Source organism: Gracilinanus agilis, chromosome 6, assembly GCF_016433145.1.
Source record: "Gracilinanus agilis isolate LMUSP501 chromosome 6, AgileGrace, whole genome shotgun sequence".
NCBI lineage: Eukaryota > Metazoa > Chordata > Mammalia > Didelphimorphia > Didelphidae > Gracilinanus > Gracilinanus agilis.
This window is the reverse complement of record NC_058135.1, coordinates 213391990-213414746: the sequence shown is the minus strand read 5'-3', so window position 1 is coordinate 213414746 and position 22757 is coordinate 213391990. Positions and strand designations below refer to the sequence as shown.

General features: G+C 40.9%; 2 protein-coding genes across 2 annotated transcripts in view; one reads left to right on the top strand and one right to left on the bottom strand.

The window, feature by feature from the left end:
* The window catches only part of MAN2B2 (mannosidase alpha class 2B member 2), a 102131-nt gene extending 87964 nt beyond the window's left edge, over nucleotides 1-14167 (bottom strand). The window contains exons 1-2 of the mRNA XM_044681765.1: nucleotides 13999-14167; nucleotides 963-1171 (exon numbers count right to left, since the gene is read on the bottom strand). Coding sequence (XP_044537700.1) covers nucleotides 963-1171; nucleotides 13999-14167 — 378 coding nt within the window. The remainder of the gene's footprint in view (nucleotides 1-962; nucleotides 1172-13998) is intronic.
* A 349-nt stretch (nucleotides 14168-14516) lies between these two features.
* PPP2R2C (protein phosphatase 2 regulatory subunit Bgamma) overlaps nucleotides 14517-22757 on the top strand; it is a 410134-nt gene continuing 401893 nt past the window's right edge. The window contains exons 1-2 of the mRNA XM_044680773.1: nucleotides 14517-14658; nucleotides 14844-14924. Of these exons, the coding sequence (XP_044536708.1) occupies nucleotides 14643-14658; nucleotides 14844-14924 (97 nt within the window). The 5' untranslated portion in view covers nucleotides 14517-14642. The remainder of the gene's footprint in view (nucleotides 14659-14843; nucleotides 14925-22757) is intronic.

Here is a 22757-nt window from a genome sequence, read left to right as displayed (position 1 = left end):
ACTAGAAATCTTTCTGGTGATTGTAGGCAAAGATCCCCAGCACACTGAGCTCCCAAGGACTTCCTTAAAACCAACAGAATCACCTGCCAAGTTTGGGCCAACCCCTTAACTCCCACTAAGCTACTTTTGAATGTGTGTTAGGCTTTGGAAAAAAATCACTCAATTTAGTAGCCCTTCTAACTTTCCAACCTTTCAGCTAAGGTGCCTACAGAGAAAAGCTCATTTTGAATTTACACAATACTCTAATCCAAACAGCCAGCAGGGGCGTATTCTGTTTCATGCATAGGAGATTCTACAATCTTGTTTTAGATCTGGATCAGATCTTAGAGCTCATCTAGTTCTAATCCTTTTCCTTACATAATCAGGAGAAGATGAGCCCCGGGGTCAGAAGAAAGAGGTCCGAGGTCAAAGCAGTAGAACTATGAGTCACAGCCCAGATTTCTGTCCATTTTACCCAGTGCCTGACATGGCAAGTCCTGATTTTTACTTTCTTGGAGGGGGAAGGGGGATGGGGTGGGTGTACTGATTCCTTGGTACTACAGTTCAAGTCCCCAAGACCAAAATAAAAGATCCAACAGAGGCTTCAACCCTGAATGGTTCTGGGAGTGGAGTGGGCTCCAAAATTCCAGCTGTAAATCTATGAGCTGTCACGGAAGGCTTCCGGGAAGGAGTCAAGCAAAAGGAGGAAGAACGGGAGAGAGTGCAACTTTGGCATCCTTGTCCCTCGGTTCTGAGGTTCAAGGCGGGCACTGCAGTCCACTGTCCAGCTGGCATGTAGATGTGCTGCCCTGGAAAATATCGGGGTGTCCCCTTAGACCACTGAGCTGCCTCTTTTTGGAGTTGCACTGCTTCTCCTGCAAGATTTGGTTGCCCCCTTACAACATCTGGCTGTCCCCCTGGAACGTCCAGCACCTGCCGCCTTTAACTTGGACAAGCTCTCCTAGGGTAGCGCTTCCACCTACCTGGACAGTGTAGACCCAGCCCACATCCATGTGGCTGTGAGGAACCACGAAGGCCCTCAGACGGTCGGGCGAGCCGTTCGCCTGTGGCGTCAGCAGCAGCCACAGGGGCAGCAGCCATGGGGATACCATCCAAGCAGTAATCCTCATCCCGTCGGGCGCAGAGACCTCGGTGATCCCAAACCCGGATCTCAGACTCCTAAAGTTCCATACTCACACCCCTCCTCCGAAAGCAGAGAGGCTACGGCGAGCCAGAAGGGACTTACCACTCCGCTACGCGAATGACGCATGCGCACTCTCTTCCCCTAGCTTTGGGGCTGGTGGGGGAGGGGGAGAGGCGAGGTAGAAAGAGAGAGTGAACGAACGATGGAGGAGAGAGAGGGCCGGTGTAGGGAGGAGGGTGGCAGCGGTGATGAGTCCATTAATTGTGTAATTAATAGTGTATCTAGTGTATAATTTACTCATGCAGATAATTACAATTAATAGTCTTCCTGGGCTGTGGAGTCAGGGGAGGAGGGCTGACTTTCTTTGAAATCCCGAGTGGGCGGGAGCTGACACATCGCTACCATGGAGAGTTCATCGCGCAGCAGCCCGAGGCCGGAAGGCAGGCACAATGCTCCGGGCTGGGAAGGCAGACCTCACTGTGGCCCTTTAGAGTCGTCCATAATGCAAGCTCGGCATTTTACAGGAGAGGAAACTGAGGCTAGAGAAGTCAAGAGACCCAAAGGGCTTGTTCACCCTCCCTCTCTCCCTACCGCACTTCCCCCTAGCTATGAGCCTCGTGCCTGGCATGGGAGTAAGCGCTGAATAAATGCTTTATTTAGTGTAAAGTTGGAAGGCTTTTTACTGATCCTTTGTATCTAGTCTAGGGCTTCTCAGGTAGTTTGGACTCTTGGTCCAGCTCTCTGACCTTTTCAATTGCCTGACCGTTGGCGGTCCAGTGAAGCCTAACAATCTTCTAACGATCACATTTTTTCAATACATAAAATAAAAACCCCAAATGGAGTCACAGTTAGACAGGACTGAACAACAACAATTATATTAAAAAGGAAACCAGACGTTAGTAGAAATTGTTGTAATTTTTCCTCCAACCAAATTCTGAAAAATCTATCTATGAACCCCACCGAAGTGAAGAATCCCTCCCAATCCAGTTCACCTCTCCCATTTTACAGATGAGGAAACTAAGTCAGAGGAAGATGAAATGACATGCCCCGGGACACGTGTCATAGCTAGTAAGAGGAGGCTAGGTGGCTTAGTGGGGAAAATATTGGACCTGGCATCAGGAAGACTTGAGCCCAAATTTGACCTTAAGCACTTAGAACCTGAGCAAGTCACTTAACTTCAGTATACCTCAGATTCCTCATCTGTAAAGTGGGGAAAATAGAGTTGTTATAAAGATAAAATATAGTAATATTTATAAAGTGTTTCACAAATCTTTAAAAATATTTTAATTATTTCATTAACTATTTCCCAATTACATGAAATTTTTTTAGCATTTCTTTAAAAAATTTTTTTGAGTTTCAAATTCACCCCCTCCCTTTGGCCTTTCCCCCATTCCTTAAGAAGCCAAGCAATATGATATCAATTATGTACTGTGTATAAGGTCATTCAAAATATATTTCCATATTAGCTTTGTTGCAAAAGAAAGCACACAAATACAAGAAAAATTGTTTTTAAAGTATGCTTCAATCTGTGGAGTTCATTTTTCTGGAGGTGGATAGCATTTCTCATGGTAGGTTCTTCAGGAGTCTTGATAAGAGTAGCTAAGTCTTTCATAGGTAATCATCTTTACAATATTACTGTTACTCTGTACAATGACCTCCTAGTTCTACTCATTTGCCTTACTTTAGTTCATATATTTCTTCCCACGGTTTTCTGAAAACAACTTGCTTGTCATTTCTTGTAGCACTGATTTGCAAATTTTAAAATGCCATACAGATGCTAGCTGTAATTATCAAGGGGCAGCTAGGTGGTGCAGTGGATAGAGTTCTGGGCTTGGAGTTGGGAAGACTCAAGTTCAAATCCAGCCTCAACTTCTTATTAGCTGTGTGACCTTTGGCAAGTCACTTAGCCTTCTTTGCTTGTTTCCTCATCTATAAAATGAGCTGGAAAAGGAAATGGCAAATTACTATAGGATTTTTGCTAAGAAAACCACAAATGGGGCCACAAAATGTCAGACATGACTAAATAACAATTATTATCACATACTTTATTGAAAGTAAGGACTTGCTGAATTAAAGTTGCTCACTGAGGATTTGAACCTAAATCTTCTGACCTTTCCACATCTCTCTTGCTTCCAGTTTCCTTGTAAAATAAGAGAGTTGCACTTGATCTCTAGTTCCATCAAGTACTAAATCTTATGAGAAAAAGTTGATTTTATAGACCATCCAGATTCCAGGTCTTTGGGGAACATACCCTCTTTTGAAGACTGCAGGACTTCTGAAGTTTCTCGTTTTGCATTTCAAAATGAAATGTCTTCTCCCAAAATTGGCATCCGTATCCTATCAGCAGAGCTGTGCTTGCTTATTCTCAATTTCACTTGTTGTTATGTTAAAGGAGTATTTATTTGATATCTGTTGCATGTAGTTTTCCAAAAGAAGTTCTGTGAGGACTCTGAAAATTTGAAAAAGAGCATTGACATGGAGTTGAGAAAACCTGGCTAGTCCCATCTCTGCCACTTGTTGTGTGAGCTTGACATTAAATCATTTTACCTTTCTTGGTCTGAGTCTCCTTATCTGTCAAATGAAGATAACAATGTAGGATAGCCAAAAGGAACAATATATACACAATGACTTATGCTTTAATACTTTTTATAAAGGACTTTTATAACAATAACTACCATTTATACAGTGCTCAAAGGTTTGCAGTGCATAAAAGATCTCATTTGATCTTCACAACAACCCTGTGAGGTAGAGGCTATCATTATCCTCAGTTTATAGATAGGGAAATTGAGTCCTAGAGAGGTCACATGACACTGAGGCAGTGTTTGAACTCTGGTGTCCTTGGCTCCAAGTTTAGCACTCTGCCATCCCTGCCACATAGCAACCTAATGCTTTTCTATACATTAACTCTTTATCCTCATAACAGTAATGTGAGGCAAGAACTCTATGTGCTGGGTTTTTGTGTTTTTTAAAAAACCTTTACCTTCTGTCTTAGAATCAATACCATGTATTGGTTCCAAGGCAGAAGAGTGGTAAGGGTAGGCAATGAGGATAAAGCTAGGAAGTGTCTGAGGCAGATTTGAACCAGAACCTCCCATCTCTGGCCTGATGGAGTCACCTAGCTGCCCTTAGGTATTGATATTGTTCCATCGTTTCAGTGATGTCTTCATTTGGGGTTTTCTTGACAAAGATACTGGAGTGGTTTCTCATTTCCTTCTCCAGCTCATTTTACAGATGGGGGTTAAGTGACTTGCCCAGGGTCACATAATTAAGTGTCTGAGAATTCTAGGTATTATTCTCCTATAGCAGAATGTGAAGCAGGTATTACAAGTATTTTACAGACTAGATCACTAAGGTTAACTGAGATAGCACACAGCTAGTATCAGGAGTAGGAACCTAACCCAGGTCCTTCCTGAATTTGTATTCAAGTCTCTTCTATACCATACAGCTTTTCAAATACTAGGTATATAGGGGTGATCAGAGAAACAGTCAAAGCAAATATTTTTCAGGACCACAACAGTTGCACAAAATGGGATAAACCTATATTAACCAGATGATAATGATTTTTAAAAACTTATGTTTACATAGTAATTTAAGTTTAGAAAGCACTTTCCTCTAAAACATACTATATTTCTTCCTCCTTCTCTTTGCAAAAATGTAAAATCTACATGAGATTGCTTACCTGTCTCAGGGAGAGAGTAAGGAGAGGAGGTCAGAAGAAGGAAGAGAATTTGGGACTCAAAACAAAAAAAATCAATGTTAAACATTGTTTTTACATGTAACAAGGGAATATATATGTATATATTTTTTTCCAGAGAAAGTACTTTCTGTACAATAACCCTGATAATGTAGGCATTGCAAGTATTGACTCTATTCTAAAGACAAGAAAACAAAACTTGGAGCTCAGGCAAATAAAATGAGTTGCCCAGGAACACAAAGAGCGTAAATATCTGAGATGAAATGTGAACCCAGGTCTCCTAACTCCCGAGCTCAGCACCTCCAATCTCCGAGTTGCAAAATCACCATTCCTGGCTGAATATCTTAAAACACATACCATATGGGCTTTTCAAGTATATCTATCATGAATCCCACCTGCATTTGGCTATAATGTTTCAGCTTAATGTCACTTCTTATACTGTAAAAGATGTCAAAGCTTCCCCTAAAACACTGCCATCTTCTGTATCTATCATCTACTATCAAGGCAGCTACACAGATGGCCCTTTCTGATGACATGTGACCTTGATTTCTTGCCACAAATTCTTGGAAGGACACCTAATCACCAGTGCTGAGCCCTCATTCCCTGCATTCAATAGCAAAGGCAACAGACTTCTCATTGGCTTTATCAGCATTCCCTGTCAACTTGCATTCATTCTCCCCCTTCATTCATTTCTATAGCTCTAATGAGTTGTTTTCCTTGGATTTAAGGACCTGTTCTGCCATGTGGTTTTCAAAATAATTTTTTAAGGATTACTAATTTGATTTTCATTTGTTTTTTTTTTTGACTGGCAATTTGAAAAGCATGGTATGCAAGCAGACCATAACACATTACTGATGATGGGGATGAGGCATGTGATAAAGGTCATCAAAATATTAGAGGAACCAGAAGATGGCCCCTCATGCCTTTGGGAGATATTCTATGGAGTATTTACAGCTATTGAGCAAAGAGGCATAAGATTTAGAGCTGGAAGGGACCGGAGAAAATAGAATCTCAGAAAGGCAATGAAATTTAGAAGGAATTTGTTCAACTCCTTCCTTTTTAAGAAATGAGGAAAATGAGACTCATGGAGATTGAATGACTTGCCTAAAGTCATACAACTAGTCAATTATAGAGTCAAGATTCAAAACTATGCACTGTACACTTAAGTGGCAATAGTGTCCTTCCCAGTTGAATATACATAAATATATGCATATATCTGCATATGGATGTGTATATATAACTCAAGTTCAAATCCAGCCTCTGGTACTTCCTAGATGATCGACCCTGGGTAATTCACTAACTTATGTCCACCTCGATTTCCTCATCCATAAAATAACGATAATAATAGCACCTATCTCCCAAGGCTATTGTGTGGATCAAATGAAATAATAATTGTAAAGCACTTAGCACAGTGCCTGGCACATAATATGTGCTATATAAATGTTAGCTTTTATAATATATATGTGTGTGTTATGTTATATACATGTATACATACACACACATATATATGTACATATATATTTTTATATATATATGAGGTGGGCTAGTCATGGAGTAAGAGTGACATAACAGCCAGTATATATGATGCACTAGTGATAATAGCTGGCATTTATTTAACACTTTAAGATTTGCACAGCTCCTTGCAAGCATGGTGTCTTTGCAAACTTTGATAGCTTAAACCCATACTAAGACTTTTGGGACACTTTTAATATTAGCTCATTTGAACCTTTCAATAAACTGTGAGGTAGATGCTATTATTATACCAGCTTTACAGATATAGAAACTGAGGCTGAGACCAAAAGACTTTCCCAGGGTTATCCACATAGTGTCTGAGATGGGATTTGAATTTAGGTCTTCCAGGTTCTAAATCCAGCATTCTAGTTACTGTGCCACCACTATTTGATTTAATATTTAATATTTAACATTTATTTTAATATTTAATTTAATTATTATATAATATATTATATAATTATTATATAAATAATTAATAGTTTAATTTACTATTTAATCATTTAATATTAAAAGAACCAGAGAATGGCCTTTAATACCTTTGGTAGGTACTCTGTGGAGTGTTTACAGATATGGACAAAAAAATTACATCAACTGAGTGGGTGTGGAAGTGCTCTCATCAATACTTGTTAAGGGAGGATCCACATCCATGAGTATTAGACTGACCAATGGAATAACCTTATAAGAATGATGCAAGGGGCAGCTGGGTAGCTCAGTGGATTGAGAGCCAGGCCTAGAGACGGGAGGTCCTAGGTTCAAATCCGGCCTCAGCCACTTCCCAGCTGTGTGACCCTGGGCAAGTCACTTGACCCCCATTACCTACCCTTACCACTCTTCCACCTATGAGTCCATACACAGAAGTTAAGGGTTTAAAATAAAAAAAAAATAAAAAAAAGAGTAAAAAAAAAAAGAATGATGCAAGCCAAAATGGCATGCAAGGGGATTAGTGGCACTGGGTGGGGAAGTAGACTACCATTTATTTCCCATTTCCAGATGCTGCAAATGGACCTGACCCTAGTTAACCAGCTGGTGATGGTGATGCAGTAATCAAGGGTAAAATCAGCTATTGGACCTCCTCCACTTCTTCATTCCTCCTAGGGTGGCAGAATTAAGTTGATGGGCAGCCCTCAACAAGTGGAATGATAATAACTCCTATTTCTATGGCAATGACAAAGTACTTTCATCATAACCACCATGTGTGGTAGGTAGTATAATTAGTATTATTCTCATTTTTCACATTTTTCAGATGAGGAAAATGAAGTCGAGAGGTAAAGTCAGAGCCATAACTAGCAGTTCTGCCACTTGGGGTAAGCCTCATAGAAACCACTTTCAACTTAAGAAAAGGGGAAAGGGAAAGACTTCAGATCTCAAAGTCTGTGGGCTTGGGGAGTGGGGGTAGGGGGAAGACAGGTAATTATACCAGTGGATAGAAACTTCAATGGGCAGGGCAGGTGAAGCTTGCCAACAAAGTGAGAGGGAGCAGAGTAGGGCCAGACTACTTGGAGAGAAAGCAGACCATCTGGTTGCTTTCCATTTTAATTTGTTAACTAGATGCTAAATTTAGTTTTCCTACCTGCTAAAGGGAATATGAATGTTGTCCTTGCCCTCTACATTTTAGTTTCTTTGGGAAAAGCTAGCATAATCTTGACTTATAGTTTTAAATGAATTTACCCAAGGTCATAAAGCTAATAAGTGTCAGAGCTAGGATTTGAATCCAAGTCTCTTGTCTCTAAGGGTTCCTTTTGCTATATGACACTGTAATACATGCCATACATGCCCACCTAGATGCCCACTAGGCTCATGCTGCTCCAGAACCTCCTCACTGGGCATCTTCTAGGCCCTAATGAGGACCTCTCTGTAACCTTAACTTTCTCACCAGGATGGGAAGTTACTACTCAAAGGGAATTTTATTATTGGAATAGATCATTTCAGGATTTCCCCCTTTAGAGGTTCTTAACCTAGGGTGCATGAAGTTGTTTAAAAAAGATTTTGATAACTATATTCACTATAAGTGGTCTATAATTCTGTGTATTTTACTCTAAGAATTTAAAAACGTGATTTTCAGGAGTCCGTAGGCTTTCTCAGCCTGCCATAGGGGTCTATTTACAAAAAGGTTGAGAATGCCTACTCTAAGTACTTCTCCCCATAACAGCAAAGTATTGCCTGGCCCACTCCACTGAGGGAACCCAAGGCTAATTACAGTCTATGGTTGATTATAGTGTCCCCATGTAGCAATTGTCTTTGGAAACATTAATTTACAACCCAGGAGATTAGTTTTCTTGGCAAACAATCAAAATAGCTTGGAGTCATAGAACATCAAAGCTAGAAGAGACCTCATTTATAACACGGAATGTGAGAGCTAGAAGACCATATAGAAAAAAGAACACAGAATGTGAGACCTACAAGAAACCATAGAATATTGGCCTTTGGCATTCCTTGTATTTTTATCCAAATTGGGAACATTAGTGTTGTATTTAACACAGAATGTGAGACCTACAAGAAACCATAGAATATTGGCCTTGGAAGACCATATAGAAAAAAGAACACAGAATGTGAGACCTACAAAAAACCATAGAATATTGACCTTTGGCTGTGGAATTTAGAGCTAGAAGAGATCTCAGAATAGAGGCTGATATTCTTTTTTGTATTCTGGACCCCTTTGACTGTCTGGTGAAGTCTATAGACCCCTTCTCAAAATGTTTTTACATTCATAAAATAAAATACATAAGATTACAATGAAAGCCAATTATGTCAAAATATAGTTTTCACAATATTAAGGAAACAAGTTCTTAGACTCTGGTTAAGGATCTCTGTCTTAGATTCAAAATATCAGAGATGTAGGGCACATTGGAGATAATTAAGTTTAATTCCCTTACTTTATAGAGATTTCTCTGTAAACTGAGCCCAGAGAGGGAAAGTATGTTGCTCAAGGTCATACAAATAATTAGTGCCAGGATAAAAACAAAGTGTTCTGGTTATTATTATTACTGCTAATAATAAACACTGACTTTATATAGTGCTTTAAAATTTGTGAAGCTATTTACATACTTATCTTATTTGTTCTTTCCAACAACCCTTTGAGATAAATAGCATGGATATTATTATACCCATTTTACAGATAAGAAACCCAAGGCTCAGATACTGAGTAATTTGTTCAAGGACACACCCCTAGTTAGGTGGTGGAGACAGTATTTCAACTCAAGTCTTCTTGAATCCAAGTCCAGTGTAACCCTAGTGAGTCCAGTGTTTTTGTCTATTATAAGGATTCCTGTTCCCATTATAATAAACATCACTCGAGGACAGATGTCACAGACACAGCCTAAATGCAGAAGCTTGGCCCTTGGACTTGACCACAGCAGACTAAGCCTCACTGCTAAGCAAGGAAAAGAGGAGTTGAAAACAACTCAAATTGAGAGCATTCTACCACATGACTTACATTAACCAGATTCATCCTAAGTCAGAGTAAGAAGCTGGGGCAGCAAACCATATGTATGGATTCTGTGAAATGAAGACATGTCCTTGTGGCTCTGAGCACCGTCCCTTTGGCATTCCTTGTATTTTTATCCAAATTGGGAACATTAGTGTTGTATTTAATATGGAAGAAAAGCCAATTTGGCAACGAATCTCCCTCTGACAGAGATTCAGTACTAGTAACCTAAGTAACATTACTAAAAAAACCCAATATAGTATCCTAGTAGAATGACTGCCAAAACGCAGTTCTGGCACGTAAGTGAATTCTCTTTATTGTAGTCCCCCCCTACCTCCCACCAACCTCACTCAGTTGTCTTTTCCCTCAAAAAGGCTTGATCCCATTAAAAGCTTTAACCCAAAAGTCACAGTTCTTTTTCAGCCATCAATCTTCTTCTCCTTCCCATAAGGGTAAAAAATATACAAAGTATTTTCTTTCTTTCCTTGCAGTCCAAATGGTTCAGGGTTCCTGCTCAGTTTACACCTCTGGGCTCTCTTTCCCCTTTCTTTTTGTGCTAATCATCTTCTGCATTGAAAATGAGACCAATATAAGGAAACTTGGGGGAAGCTGGATCTCATTATTAACAAATAGATCACCTTAAAGTTGACAGACTTCTTTCATAACAGTTGTTCACGATAGGGCGTGCATACGTTGTTATCCCTACTTTACAGATGAGAAAACTGAGGACCAAAGAGGTCATGGAATCTGGCCAAGGTGAAACCCACTGTTTCTATAGGCAGCAATCTTTCAGTTACACCAGACTGCTTACAGATTCATTCAGTCAACCAAACTTTGCTGAGCAAAGACCAGGTATCATGCTATTTGGTGAACACAAAGATTGATAAAAATACATTTTCTGAATATGAAATCTAGTTTTTACTGCTGTCTGGAAACCAGTGATTTCATCTATTAGAGGCGGCTAAGTGGTACAGTGAACATACCACCAGTCATGGAGTCAGAAAGACTTGAGTTCAAATCTAGCTTCTGACACTAGCTATGTGACTTTGGGCAAGTTATCTAACCACTGTATGCCTTGGTTTCCTCATCTGTAAAATGGGGATAATAATAGTATTTTTGTCCTAGGGTAGTTTGAGAATTAAATGAAATATCTGTAAAGCACTTCAGCGTAGTGCCCAGGACTTAGTAGGAACTATATAAATGGTAGTTGCTATTATTTTTATTGTTATTAACTGAATAGTGAACTCCCTCTACCTAAGATCAGCAATAGTTCTGCAGTTTGTGTTCTTAGACAGTTGTCTGGGATTGAGAGGCTCAGAGGTCTTCTCAGAGTCACTGAGTGACTGTATGCAAAAGAGAGAGGCCTTTTATCTAAGTCTACTTAAGTTTCAAAGCTAGTTAGCTATGGGGCAGCTATGGGTACAGTGGATTGAGTTCTAAGCTTGGAGTCAGGAAGACTCATCTTCCCAAATTCAAGTCTGGCCTCAGACATTTAGTAGCTATGTGACCCTGGGCAGGTCACTTAACCCTGCTGGCCTGGGTTTCCTCATCTGAAAATTAGTTGGAGAAGGAAATGGCCCCAAATGGGCTCACAAAGAGTTGGGTATGATCCATAAATGACTAAATAACAACAAAAGAAAAATAATAACAATTTACACTGATATAGCAAAAGGCTTACAAAGGCATGAGGATGGAAGGAAAAAAAAGGGAAATTTTAGGTGAACAGTGGACATTTCTGACTGACTAGTGAATAAGGTCAAGAAAAAGGAAGGCTGAGGTTGGATCACAGTTGGGGAAGGCTTTGAATACCAGACCAAAGACTCTGAATTTTATTTGGTAAACTGTTTTATCAAGTGGGAAGTGGGAAACAGTTTTGAGTCAGAGAATGACAAGACCAGAGCCACTGCTTGTTAAGATTGCTATTATTTTGGCAACAGTATATAGAATAGACAAGAAAGGAAGAAGAAGAGAGAAGGCTGACTATGACACTTAGAATTTGCTTTTGGGGAGTATGAACAGTAAAGGAGGCAGAATAAATGGGTAAAGAGGTTAAGTGAGAGCCAAGAAAGCAAAAAGCCAAGAGACTGAAAAATTTCAAGGAATGGGAAGTGGAACAATGGAATAAACCAACAAACTAGCATCTACTAATAGTTTATTATGTGCACAGACTACACATATGCTAAGTGCTGGTGACAAAAAGCAAAAGCAAAAATAGTCCCTACTCCCCAGAAACTTATGCTCTAATGAAGGAGACAAATAAATGCAGAATAGATGGAAGATAGCCTTTACAGAGAAGGCATAACTATTAGGTGGGGGAAGTAGACAGAGAAGAGAGATAAAGGAGTATAAGGCAGGGATCCAATAGTGCTTTGGAGTTGGTGATTAGAAGGTAATTTTGAGTGCCACTTCAATAGAGTGGCCTGGAAGAAACCAGATTGTTATTATGACTCAAATCTTGAGTGATCAAATTGCCAATTTGCTTCTACTATCCTCTTCCTATTTTCAGAAGAAGTTGCTGGTTGATGATAAACAAGATATTGTCAATTCTGTAAAGGAAATATTTCCTTCCATTTTTATCCTAATACTGTCTTGAGAGAAGGTAAGTACTAATATCCTTTATCCATTTGGAGAAACGGTTCCATTAGTCTGCCCTAGGAAAATGAAAATTAATAAATATATAAAATAATACTAGTTGGTTTTTAATACATTATCTCATTAGTGCCTCAGGGGTTTGTTTCCTCACCCTTTTCTCCCAGAAAGTACTAAGTACCCTCTTGCTTTCTGCTTTCATCACTTACCCCCTATCAAAGTATACTCAGAACCTGAGGTATATACATTGGAAGCACTGGAGTATAATGGGAAAACCTCACCTTTTAGAGTTTGGAAAAGGGCTGAGCTTGAGACTGCAATGATCAATCACTAGCTCTATGACACAAATCAAGCCACTCAACCTCTTGCCTCAGTTTTGTCATATGGAAAATTAGAACTATAATACCTAACTTAATATCTACCCACCCACCTCCTTACTTCCCAGGGCTGTAATAAAGTGTTTTGTAAACTTTCAAAGACTGCAGAAAAGAAAAGCATCTGAGAATTCAGTTTTCGCTGGGGTACAAATGACATAACTGACTTCTCAAAGGCATTTACATTTTAAAAGAGGACAAATGCTAGACTTCCTTTCAAAGGAAGAAAAAAATCTCATGATTGAATAACAATTCTGATGTAATTTCAGGTATCTAGGCTGGGGAGTAAGAATGGCATTTCAAGGGCATTTCAAGACCCTTCCCAGTACTGGGGATACTAGGTTTAAGGCCAGCCTTGTGGTTTATACTTTTCCTAACTTATAGTTACCAAAGATGATGGAGATAGCCCTGGAATAATTGTCAGGGGGGAAACTGGGCTAACATCCTGGCCCCCATGTGTGGATGTTTGCTGCATTTTTGACTTTGGTTGCCTCTCAGGTTCAGTTCCTTATCTTAAAATATATTTGGACTTGACTTGGTGATTTCTAAGATCCCTTCTAGCTCAAAATTCAGTGGTCCTGATAAACAAATTGGCCAGGATTTTTTTCTTCCCAAAGCCATCGTGAATCCTCTTCTTTCTTGTTTTTGGTCACTTTCCTTGCATTGTCTGACCTTCTATCAGGTACGGGGTCCATGGGAAAAACTTGTTGTGTACCATACCTGGTTTCGTTAGTAATCAGCTGGACACGGACATGAGACAAATTCTCTTACCCCTAGATCATTTCTGGCACTTTTCTCGCACTTGTCTCCATGCCTATGCCCTGCCCCTAGAACTTCGTGAGTCAGCTCAGAGGCTGAGCCAGCGAGAGAGAAAGGAGACCCTTTTTCTGTCAGTCTTCGGAAGTATATGGGAAGTAATATCCTCCCATCCCCAGAACCCTGAGGTTCAGGAGAGAGATCCTATTGCTTCTCTCCCGCCTAAGGAACTTAGGCGAGAGAAATCAGACTCCTCAAAACACGTGGGGCCGAAGCACTTAACCTCTTCTGTAGAACTTGACAATCAGGTGGAGGATTTTTTTTTTTTTTTTTTTTTTTTTTTAAACACTAAGCAATCTCCCCGGACCTCCTCCGGTCCAGACACATAGGGAAGTAAGCAAAAGGGTCTCATAGAACTCTAGAGCAAGAAAGGCTCACTTCGTTTTACAGAGGAACAACCATATTCCCCAAGACGAGGATTCAAACCCAGACCCTCTGTCTCTAAAACCAGGGTTCGTTCTCCTACCTCCCGCTGCTTCTTGTCCCCCAAATGTCCTGCTAGCCTCCAGCCACTTGTCACTCCTGCCCCACGTCTCGCGTTGGCAGGCAAGGTGAGAGGAGTGTCTGTGGGGCTCCTGGTGTTTTTTCCTTCCCAGGAGGTTCCCCCTCATCCCCACCCTTTCCAAGCTCTGCATTGCTGCGGCCATCTATCCACCTGTTGGGGTTTGGCCGGAGCTGGAGAGCCAAGAGCAAGCGAAGCCCGGGAGACCCCAGGCAGGCGCCCAGACTCCCTCCCCGCCTTTCGGGCGGAGCTCGAGCTGGAGTGGAGCCGCCTTCCCTGCCTCCAGCCTTCCCCGCCCTCCTCCGCTTCCTCCCCCGGGCAGCTGCTTAGGTCTGCGCTGCCCGCCTGTACCACCCAGCTCTGCCGGGAGGAGAAGAGGGAGGAGGACGCGGAGGAGAGCGGGAGAGCTAGGAGGAGGAAGGAGAGGGCCAAAGCCGGGAGGTGGTGGTGGAGGAGGAGGGGGAGGGCTGGTAGCAGAAGGGGGAGCAAGGGCAGCGCCTGGCGCTCTGCGCGCCCACCCCGGGGGAGCCCTTGGCTCTGACACCGAAACAACCTCGGAGCTCACTCCTTCTTTACCACCCCTACTGCCCTGAGTCTCCGTCAGACTCATGTCACACAAGCCGGGTTAGCTGCTTCTTTTTTTGCTTTTTTGCCTTGTCTTCCCCGCCCCTACCCCACCCCCTCTTCCCAGCTGATGCTCCCCATCCCACCCCTCCCTCGAGCCTTCCCAAGTCTGCCGGCTTCCCCCCAGCAGCTGGGGGCCAGGGGTCTAAAGTTACTGACTGTGCTTTCTCTTCGCTGTTTGCTAGTTGGCGGCCCCCCAGGCGAGGAGGAAGTTGACTGGTGCTTGTATCAGCTCAATGGGACAGCCGAGTTTGAAGTCTCCGAAGGTAAGGGGCAGTAAACCCCGCGCAGTGGTAGTGAAGGCGATTGATTCTCTGCTAACAGGGGCTGGGCTGTTGTCCCCGAGAATTCTCTCTGGGTTGGGGAGTGGGGGCGGATGGGAAGGCGGGGAGGCCGCGCCTACATGGACCGTGTCAATCCGGTTGGAACTCCTGGTAACCCTGAAAGGTCTCTAGTGGTATTCTCATCTAGTCAAAGTGGCTTAGATGGAGGAGTGTACATGGGATTGTAGGGGGTGGGAGGGCGGGGGAGAAAAAGAGGAGTGAGGAAGAGTGGGGTGCGGTTGGGAGAGGTGTTAATTTGAGGCTGGTGACTGACGAGAAGTACTTTGCTTTAGGAGAGTGGTAAGAGACAGGCAACCGTATTTCAGCTGCATTTGCTTTTCTGCCCAGAGTTGGAACCAGAGTGGGCTGGGTGACTGATTTTTTAAATCACTCCAGGCCACACTTCCGAAGTGCTTGGGGGAATCGAGAGATCCAGAGAACTTGCCAAGCAGTACTAGAATTGTGGGCTATTTTTATTTGGGGGAGCTGCTTTCTTGTGAATTACATATGTCGCTTTCTCTTTTCCTTTGATGCCCCTTAGTTTCCTTCTCTTTAAAACGAGGGGGCTGAACAAGGTGATCTCCCAGACCCCTTCCAGCTCTAAATCCTATGAACACCAAGCAATTACATTTGGAATCATAGGATCACAGTGGTAAATGGGACTTGAGATCATCTTGTCAATCTCTTCCCTTTATTTTACAAAGGAAGAAAGCAGGCTGAGAGAGAGAGAGAAGTGCCTTGGTCAAAGCCAAAGAGGCAGTGGCTGAATGAGGGGCAATTGAGAGAGATGTAGGCAAAAATAACATGACCCCCTTGTTCCCCCCCCCCAAAAAAAAAACCACAACCCAAAACCCAACAAGCTGTTTTCTGCTGAGATTTGGAAGAGAATGCAGAATCAGTAGGCAGAGATGCTAAAAGGGTTTTCCAGATGGCAGGAACTGCTGAGAAATTTCTTACACCAATAGGGGCAAGATTGTGTGGTCAGACAGAACAGAACAGTCCTTAGAAATGGAAGGATGATTCCAGGCATTTGAATGCTGAAAAGTCTTAAAAGGAAACTCCATCTGTATGCAACAGTGTGTTTCCAGGCACTGAGAAACATTTCTCTTTTTTGCTTCATCAGCGAAAACAGGGAGCAAGAGAGATTATTGCAGGAAATTAAGACCATTTTATGACATGTATGTAGCTATCCAACCTGGTTTCATGTACCATGAAAGGTGTGGAGTCCTTCTCCTTTTTTTGCAAAGATCCATTTAAAATTGTATTTCTAGAAATAGTTTACTTCTATGGACTCCACTCACATTTAAAAGTCCTGCTTTTTCATCTGTGAGACTGCATAGGAAATGCCTTCTTCCTCCCCCAACTCCTACACAACACAATGGTATAAAATTTCTAGATTCTGATAGAAAGCTTCAGACAAGCTGACCTTACCTTAGACACAGCTCCATAGAAATTTTCATGTGAAAGAAGAAGGTGGCTTTCCATATCAGGCTTCAAGTAGTGTTTTCTTTCTCTTAGTCTTAGACTCAGAGAATTTTTTAGTTGGAAAAGACTTGAAGAGGCTACTTAGTCTAACTCCTAGCCAAATCCTATCCCAACTATAGCACTGCTAATAAGTCATTAGCTGGCTTAGAGAATTCCTGTGATGGTGACCTCTCTTCAATTTTCCTTCATCACCCCCACCCCCAAACCCTTTCTGTTTTCATACATATTTATTATTAGAAAAGAGAATTAGCTGGTACAGTATAGTAAAAAACCAATAGGACTTGGGCTTAAATTCTGATTCTGACATTGATTGCTGTTGGATTCTGGACAAGCCAACCAACCTCTCAGGTGTGAGGCTAATACCAATAAAAAAGAGGAAATTAAACTAAGTTAACTCCAAGATTCTTTCCAGTTCCTAACTTATGAACCTGTGATGAACCTTATATTGAGCTGCTTTCCCTCCCTGAAATTTCAACCTGTTGGTACTAGTTGTGTCCTTCGGTGCCATCTAATCACTTTTAAAATATATAGCCATTAAGAATCTTTCAGGCATCTCTCATGGCCCCTTTCTGGAGCCTTCTTTTTCCAGGCTAAGAATCCTTAATGTTCCTTCCATAAGTAATGGCATGGTTTTTGTAATGGAAAGACCACTGTACTTTTAATCAAAAACCATACCTGGATCAGTGGAATGAATTGGGCATCTGAATCCTAACTGGGAATATAATAGTACTCTTCAAGTAGTTGAAGGGCTGTCATATGAAAGGGGGATTTGTCTTGTTCTGTTTGTCCCCACGTAGTAGAACTGGCAGCAGTGGGTGGAATTAGCAGAGTAGCGGATTTCAGCTGGATTTATGGGGAAAAAAATTCTTAATCAGAAGCATCCATATTTGAGTGGCCTATCTGAGGAAGTAGGTAGTAGATTCTTTCCTCATATAAAGTCACCATAGAGCCATTTCCTAGAAGGATTCTAGGTCAACTACTGGTTGGACTAGATGGTGTATGAGATGAGAAGATCTGTGAGATCCTGAAAAACATTGTTCAGGGGCAACATTTTGCAGGATATCCCTATGAATAGGATTATAGGATTTAAAGTTGAAAGGAAATTTAGAGATTATTCAGTCCAATCCTCTAATTTTACAGATTGGGAAACTTTGGCCCAGTGCAGTGAAATGATTTGTTCGCCATCACAAAGGCACCAAAGTAAGAAAGTCAGCAATTGAAGACAGACCTTCTGACTCCAAATAAGTTTTTCCATAATTATGGTTTCCATTCATACCTGATATCAACAAATTGATTCCCTTTGTCACTTTTAGTTGGTCTGAATTGCTGTTGTTAAACTAAGGGGATTTGGGGCTTCCCATTAGCTACCAAACCCTCTATTCATTAGAACTGTTCCAAAGCTGAATGGTCTAGGTCAGTGATGGGCAAACTATGGCTCATGGGCCAGATGCGGGGGAGAGGTGGGGCATGAGATCTTTTATCTGGCCACACTACATTATTCCTAATCTGACGAATACAGTGAGTAGGATACATTACAATGAAACTTTGAAAGAGTTTGCCTTAGAAACAGACTGGCAGATGAGCATTTCCTTTCCTTTGGCCCCCTCTTTAAGAAGTTTGCCCATCACTGGGCTAGGTCCTAGATAGGAGATAATGGATTCTCTTCCTAAAGGTCTTCAAAGGGTTACAGAATATTCACTTGCTGAGAAGGGTTCTAGAGGTCAGAAAGGCATTGGACTCATTAACTTCAGAGGTCTCTTCCAGTCTGGAGACTCTGAGATTCTGTGATCTTGCATCTATGCAAAAAAAGTGTTTGCTTATGGAAAGCTCTTTGAACTTTGCTCATCAAGATAATAGATTTCTCTATGGGTCTCCCTATAGAGGTCATTGTCAACTTCATAGTTAGACTATAAACTCCTCCAAGGCCCCTAAGGGATAGTATCGCTCTCCTATTTCCATTGTGGCTTACCCAAGTGCTTATACAAGTGCTTACACAGGCTTCTTTTTCACAATGGGCTTTAGTAAATATTGGTGACTCACAATCGTTCAGTTGGTAGTTATCCAAGCACTATGGGATGCTGTATTTTAATGAACTTCCTAGTGGTTTTGCTATTTGTGTGCATATGTGTGTATTTTCTCTTTCAAACCATCACTTGGACCCCAGAGAAGAAGGTAGTTATGATTGCCTGGTAATGACATCTTTTAGAGCTCATTTTATTTGTTTATTTTAAAAAACATGATTTTTCCCCCTGAAATTATAATGCTTTTAGCCACACAAGACTCTGGCAGTGAGGTCCATGAACTCCACGGGTAATAGAAACAGTGGACGGCTAATAACGGGCAGAGCGTGTGTCATGAATATTGTATTTAGAAAATTTGTAGTCTCTGACAAATTTTCTGCCTATTTTGTTCTCTATTTGGATGTTGGGAGGGATCTTTTGCCTTTGGGCTAAAAAACTCTAATGCAGATTCACTTTCCATAAATAGTTTCCTGAATACATTGGAATGTTTGTCACTTACAGGGTTTCTAAATTTAGGTTTGACTCTGTGATTCCTTCCCAGGAGACATGTTGACAGCAATTGTTAAGGCAACAAATGCTAATGAGTGGAAATCTGGATTCTCAACACTCAGCCCAGCCTTGGGACATGACCATTTCCTTCTGGGAGCCATAGTGATGCTTAATTTCCTAAGGGATTACACCTGTTTATACACCTGAAAGTCTCCCTTCCCTCTTCTTTATCAGCAACGCATATTTATCTAGCATTTTGGTACATTTTCACATCTCTTATTTCTGATGACCCTTACAATGCTCTGGGGAGGTAGGAAGTACAAATTTTAATAATAATAATATTTAACATTTATATAGCTCTTTAAAGCTTGCAAAACATTTTTCATAGGTTATCTTAGTCCCTCCTCTCAACAGTCCTGGGATTTGTTGTTGTTGTTCAGTTGTGTCCAACACATCGTGACCCCATTTGGGGTTTTCTTGGCAAAGATACTGGAGCAGTTTGCTATTTCCTTCTCCAGCTTATTTTACAAATGAGGAAACTGAGGTCAACAGAGTTAAATGACTTGCCCAGGATTCCACAGCTAGTAAATGTCTGTGGCCAGTTTTGAACTTGGGAAGATGAGTCTTCCTTATATCAGGTCTGGCATTCTGCCAACTATGCCACCTAGCTGATGCTAAGTCCTGATAGTATTATTCCTATTTCACAAATGAGAAAGTTGAGGCAGAGTTAGATAAAATAATTTTCCCAGCATCACACAACTAGTAAATATTTGAGGGAGGAGTTGAATTCAGCTCTTTCTAACTCCAAATCTGATATTCTATGCATTGTGCCACCTAGCTTACAGATGAGGAAACATAGTGTTTTCAAAGAGCTTTAGATTTGGACTCAGGAGACCCGCAAGTTTCAATCCTAGCTTTACTACTTACTAGTTGTGTGATGATGGTCAGGCTATTTGACCTCAATGGGCCTCAGTATCATCATCTGGAAAATGAATGAATTAGACTGGATAATTGATAAGATGGCTTTTAACTTTAGATCTTCCAAGTTTCAGAGTGATCCTTATGGTTACCCAGCTTTCCACTGTGTAGTATTTTACCCTTTAGACTTGTCTTTTAGGTTTGTCCAGAGTAAAGTAGACATTTCAGCTTGATATGATTAATATATTCAATACAGATAATTTCACCTAGTCCAGTTGAAGGAGCTCTCGTCTTGACCAGAGAAAGAAAGCCTGGATTCATTCCACTCCTATATCTACTACTCTTTGGGTGATTGTGGACAAGTTATTTCTTCTAAGTTTTCTTATTTATAAAAGGAAAAATCATCAATGTATTAACAGCTTCCCAAAGGCTGTTGGGAAAAGAGTACTTTGTATCCTTGAAAGTTCAGTAGAAATGTGAGTTGACGGTCCTTGACATTTGGGTGCCCACAAAAAATCTGACATTGCATTGAGTAGAAATCTAGTTCAATATCAAAACTTCTGTTTTTCTTCTTTCTTTGTTGCTTTCTTAGACATGGTCAATATATGTGGGAAAACGTTTATATTTTCAAATAAGATCACAGACTTACATTGACTCTATAAAGATTGGAAACCATAGGCTTGAGAGACGGAAGGGACTTCAGAGGTCAAGTAGTTTAACTTTTTACTTTTACAGAAGAAGAAACCAAGGTTTGGACAGGTTAAGTGATTTACTCTGGGTTAAAGAGGTTACAAATAGAAGACCTAGGATTCAAACCCAGATCCTCCAGGTCTAACCCCATTTCTCTTGTCCAGAGTCACCCAGATGATAAATAGCAGAGCTAGGCTTTAAAGCCAGGAGGTCCTATCAGTGGAAATTCAGTGCTCTTTCTGCTATCCTATGATGCCTTTTTCTGTGTTCTAAATTGTTATTTTTCAGTCATTTCAGTTCTGTTCTGACCCCATTTGGGATTTTCTTGGCAAAGATATCAGAGTGGTCTGCCATTTCCTTTTCCAGATCATTTTATAGATGAAGAGCTGAGGCAAAGGGGGGTTAAGTGATTTGCCCAAGGTCACACAGCTAGCAAATGTCTGAGGCCAGATTTAAACTCAAGGAGATGAGTCTTTTTTGCTACTAGATCTTTGGCTCTATCCAGTGAACCACCTAGCTGCTCCTATGCATCCTAAATAGATCAATCACACAGGAATTCATCAGTGGCTATCTCAGCATACTACTTATTTAAATTTTGTTGTGGAAGCTCTTCTTGTGTGTGAGTCAGGAGTGGAAGGGAGTTGAAAACTAGATGTAGTTTCTGATCCCTGAGAGTTACAGTTTATTAAGGGGATTGAACACACTGAGAAACTTATGGCTCCCAATGGTCCATGACAAGTAGGATCCAAGGTTTAGAAGGGATCTCAGATATCACCTAACAAACCTCTCACTTTATGGTTGAGAAACTGAGGCTGGAGGAACTTGACAACTTTTCTAAAGTTCTAGAAGTAGTGAATGTCAGAAGTAGAATTTGTCCCCAGGTCTACTGTCTCTAAATACACTGTTTTCTTCATTTAGGATTAAGATAAATTCTAGGCTCCTAAGCAGTCATGCATTGTATTAAGAGCCAGGAAACAAAGTTTTCAGGACCTGATTCTGCTACTTTTTATCTGTATGTTCTTGGGTAAGACACTTTTCTTCCACGTCTTCATCTCTAAAACAGAAGGATTAGATTAGTTTTTGTTACAGGGTTTTTCCAGCTGAGAAATTCAAGATTTTCAGATTCTAGGTGACAATGTGGTATAGTAGAAAGTGCTTCAGATTTGCCATAGGCTGGGAATGGGCTAAAATTCTAGGTTCTGATCCTAACTTTCAGAAATCGGATGAATGATCACATCTCTTAGCCAAATTCCCTTCCTTGTATAATGAGGGTGATAATACCCATTTTTTTAAGATTGTTTTGTGGAAGACACTTTGGAAACTTTAAAATATTCTATGCACCATCATTGTGAATATTATTCTTATCCTTCAAGCCTCACCTCAAGTACGCCCTTCTGTGAGAGGTCATTCCTATTTTTCTCAGCTGCCAGTGCCTTCTTCCCTCAGATTTCTTTCCATCTGCTTTGTATATATCTTGTATGTACCTAGTTATTGGCACATTCCTATTGGAATGGGAACTCTTGAGGTCAGAGATTGTTTTTTCCTTTCTCTTTTGCTCTAACATTTGCACAGTTGCTAGCACATGTGGCAGATAGGTGGCCATATGAAAGAATGCAGGGCTTGGAATCAGGATGGCCTAAATTCAAATCCTCCTTTGGATACTTGTTTTCCACCTCAGTTTTCCTTGTCTGTAAAATGAGGATTATAATAGCATCTATCTCAGAAGACTTTTGTCACAGTCTAACATATGAAAAGTGCCTGGCAAACCTTATAGCAGTATATAATAAAAATGCGTATTGGCTAACTGCATACTATATGAGATTTATAATTCAGTGCTTTAATTAAGATGAGGTAAAAGGTATATATGTGTGTATAGATTTTTTATGAGTGGGCTAGGGTAGATAAAATTAACCTAATGATATCTTTATTATGGCTTTTTTTTTTTAAAGCTCTTACCTTCCTTCTTAGAATCAATACTGTGCACTAGCTCCAAGGCAGAAGAGCAGTAAGGGCTAGGCAATGGGGCTTAAGTGACTTGCCCAGGGTCACACAGCTGGGAAATGTCTGAGGTCAGATTTGAACTAGGAGATGATGAGTCTTCCTGACTCCAGGTCTTAAGCTCTATCCACTGTACCACCTAGGTGCACACTTGCCTTCAGAATAATTAGCTGGT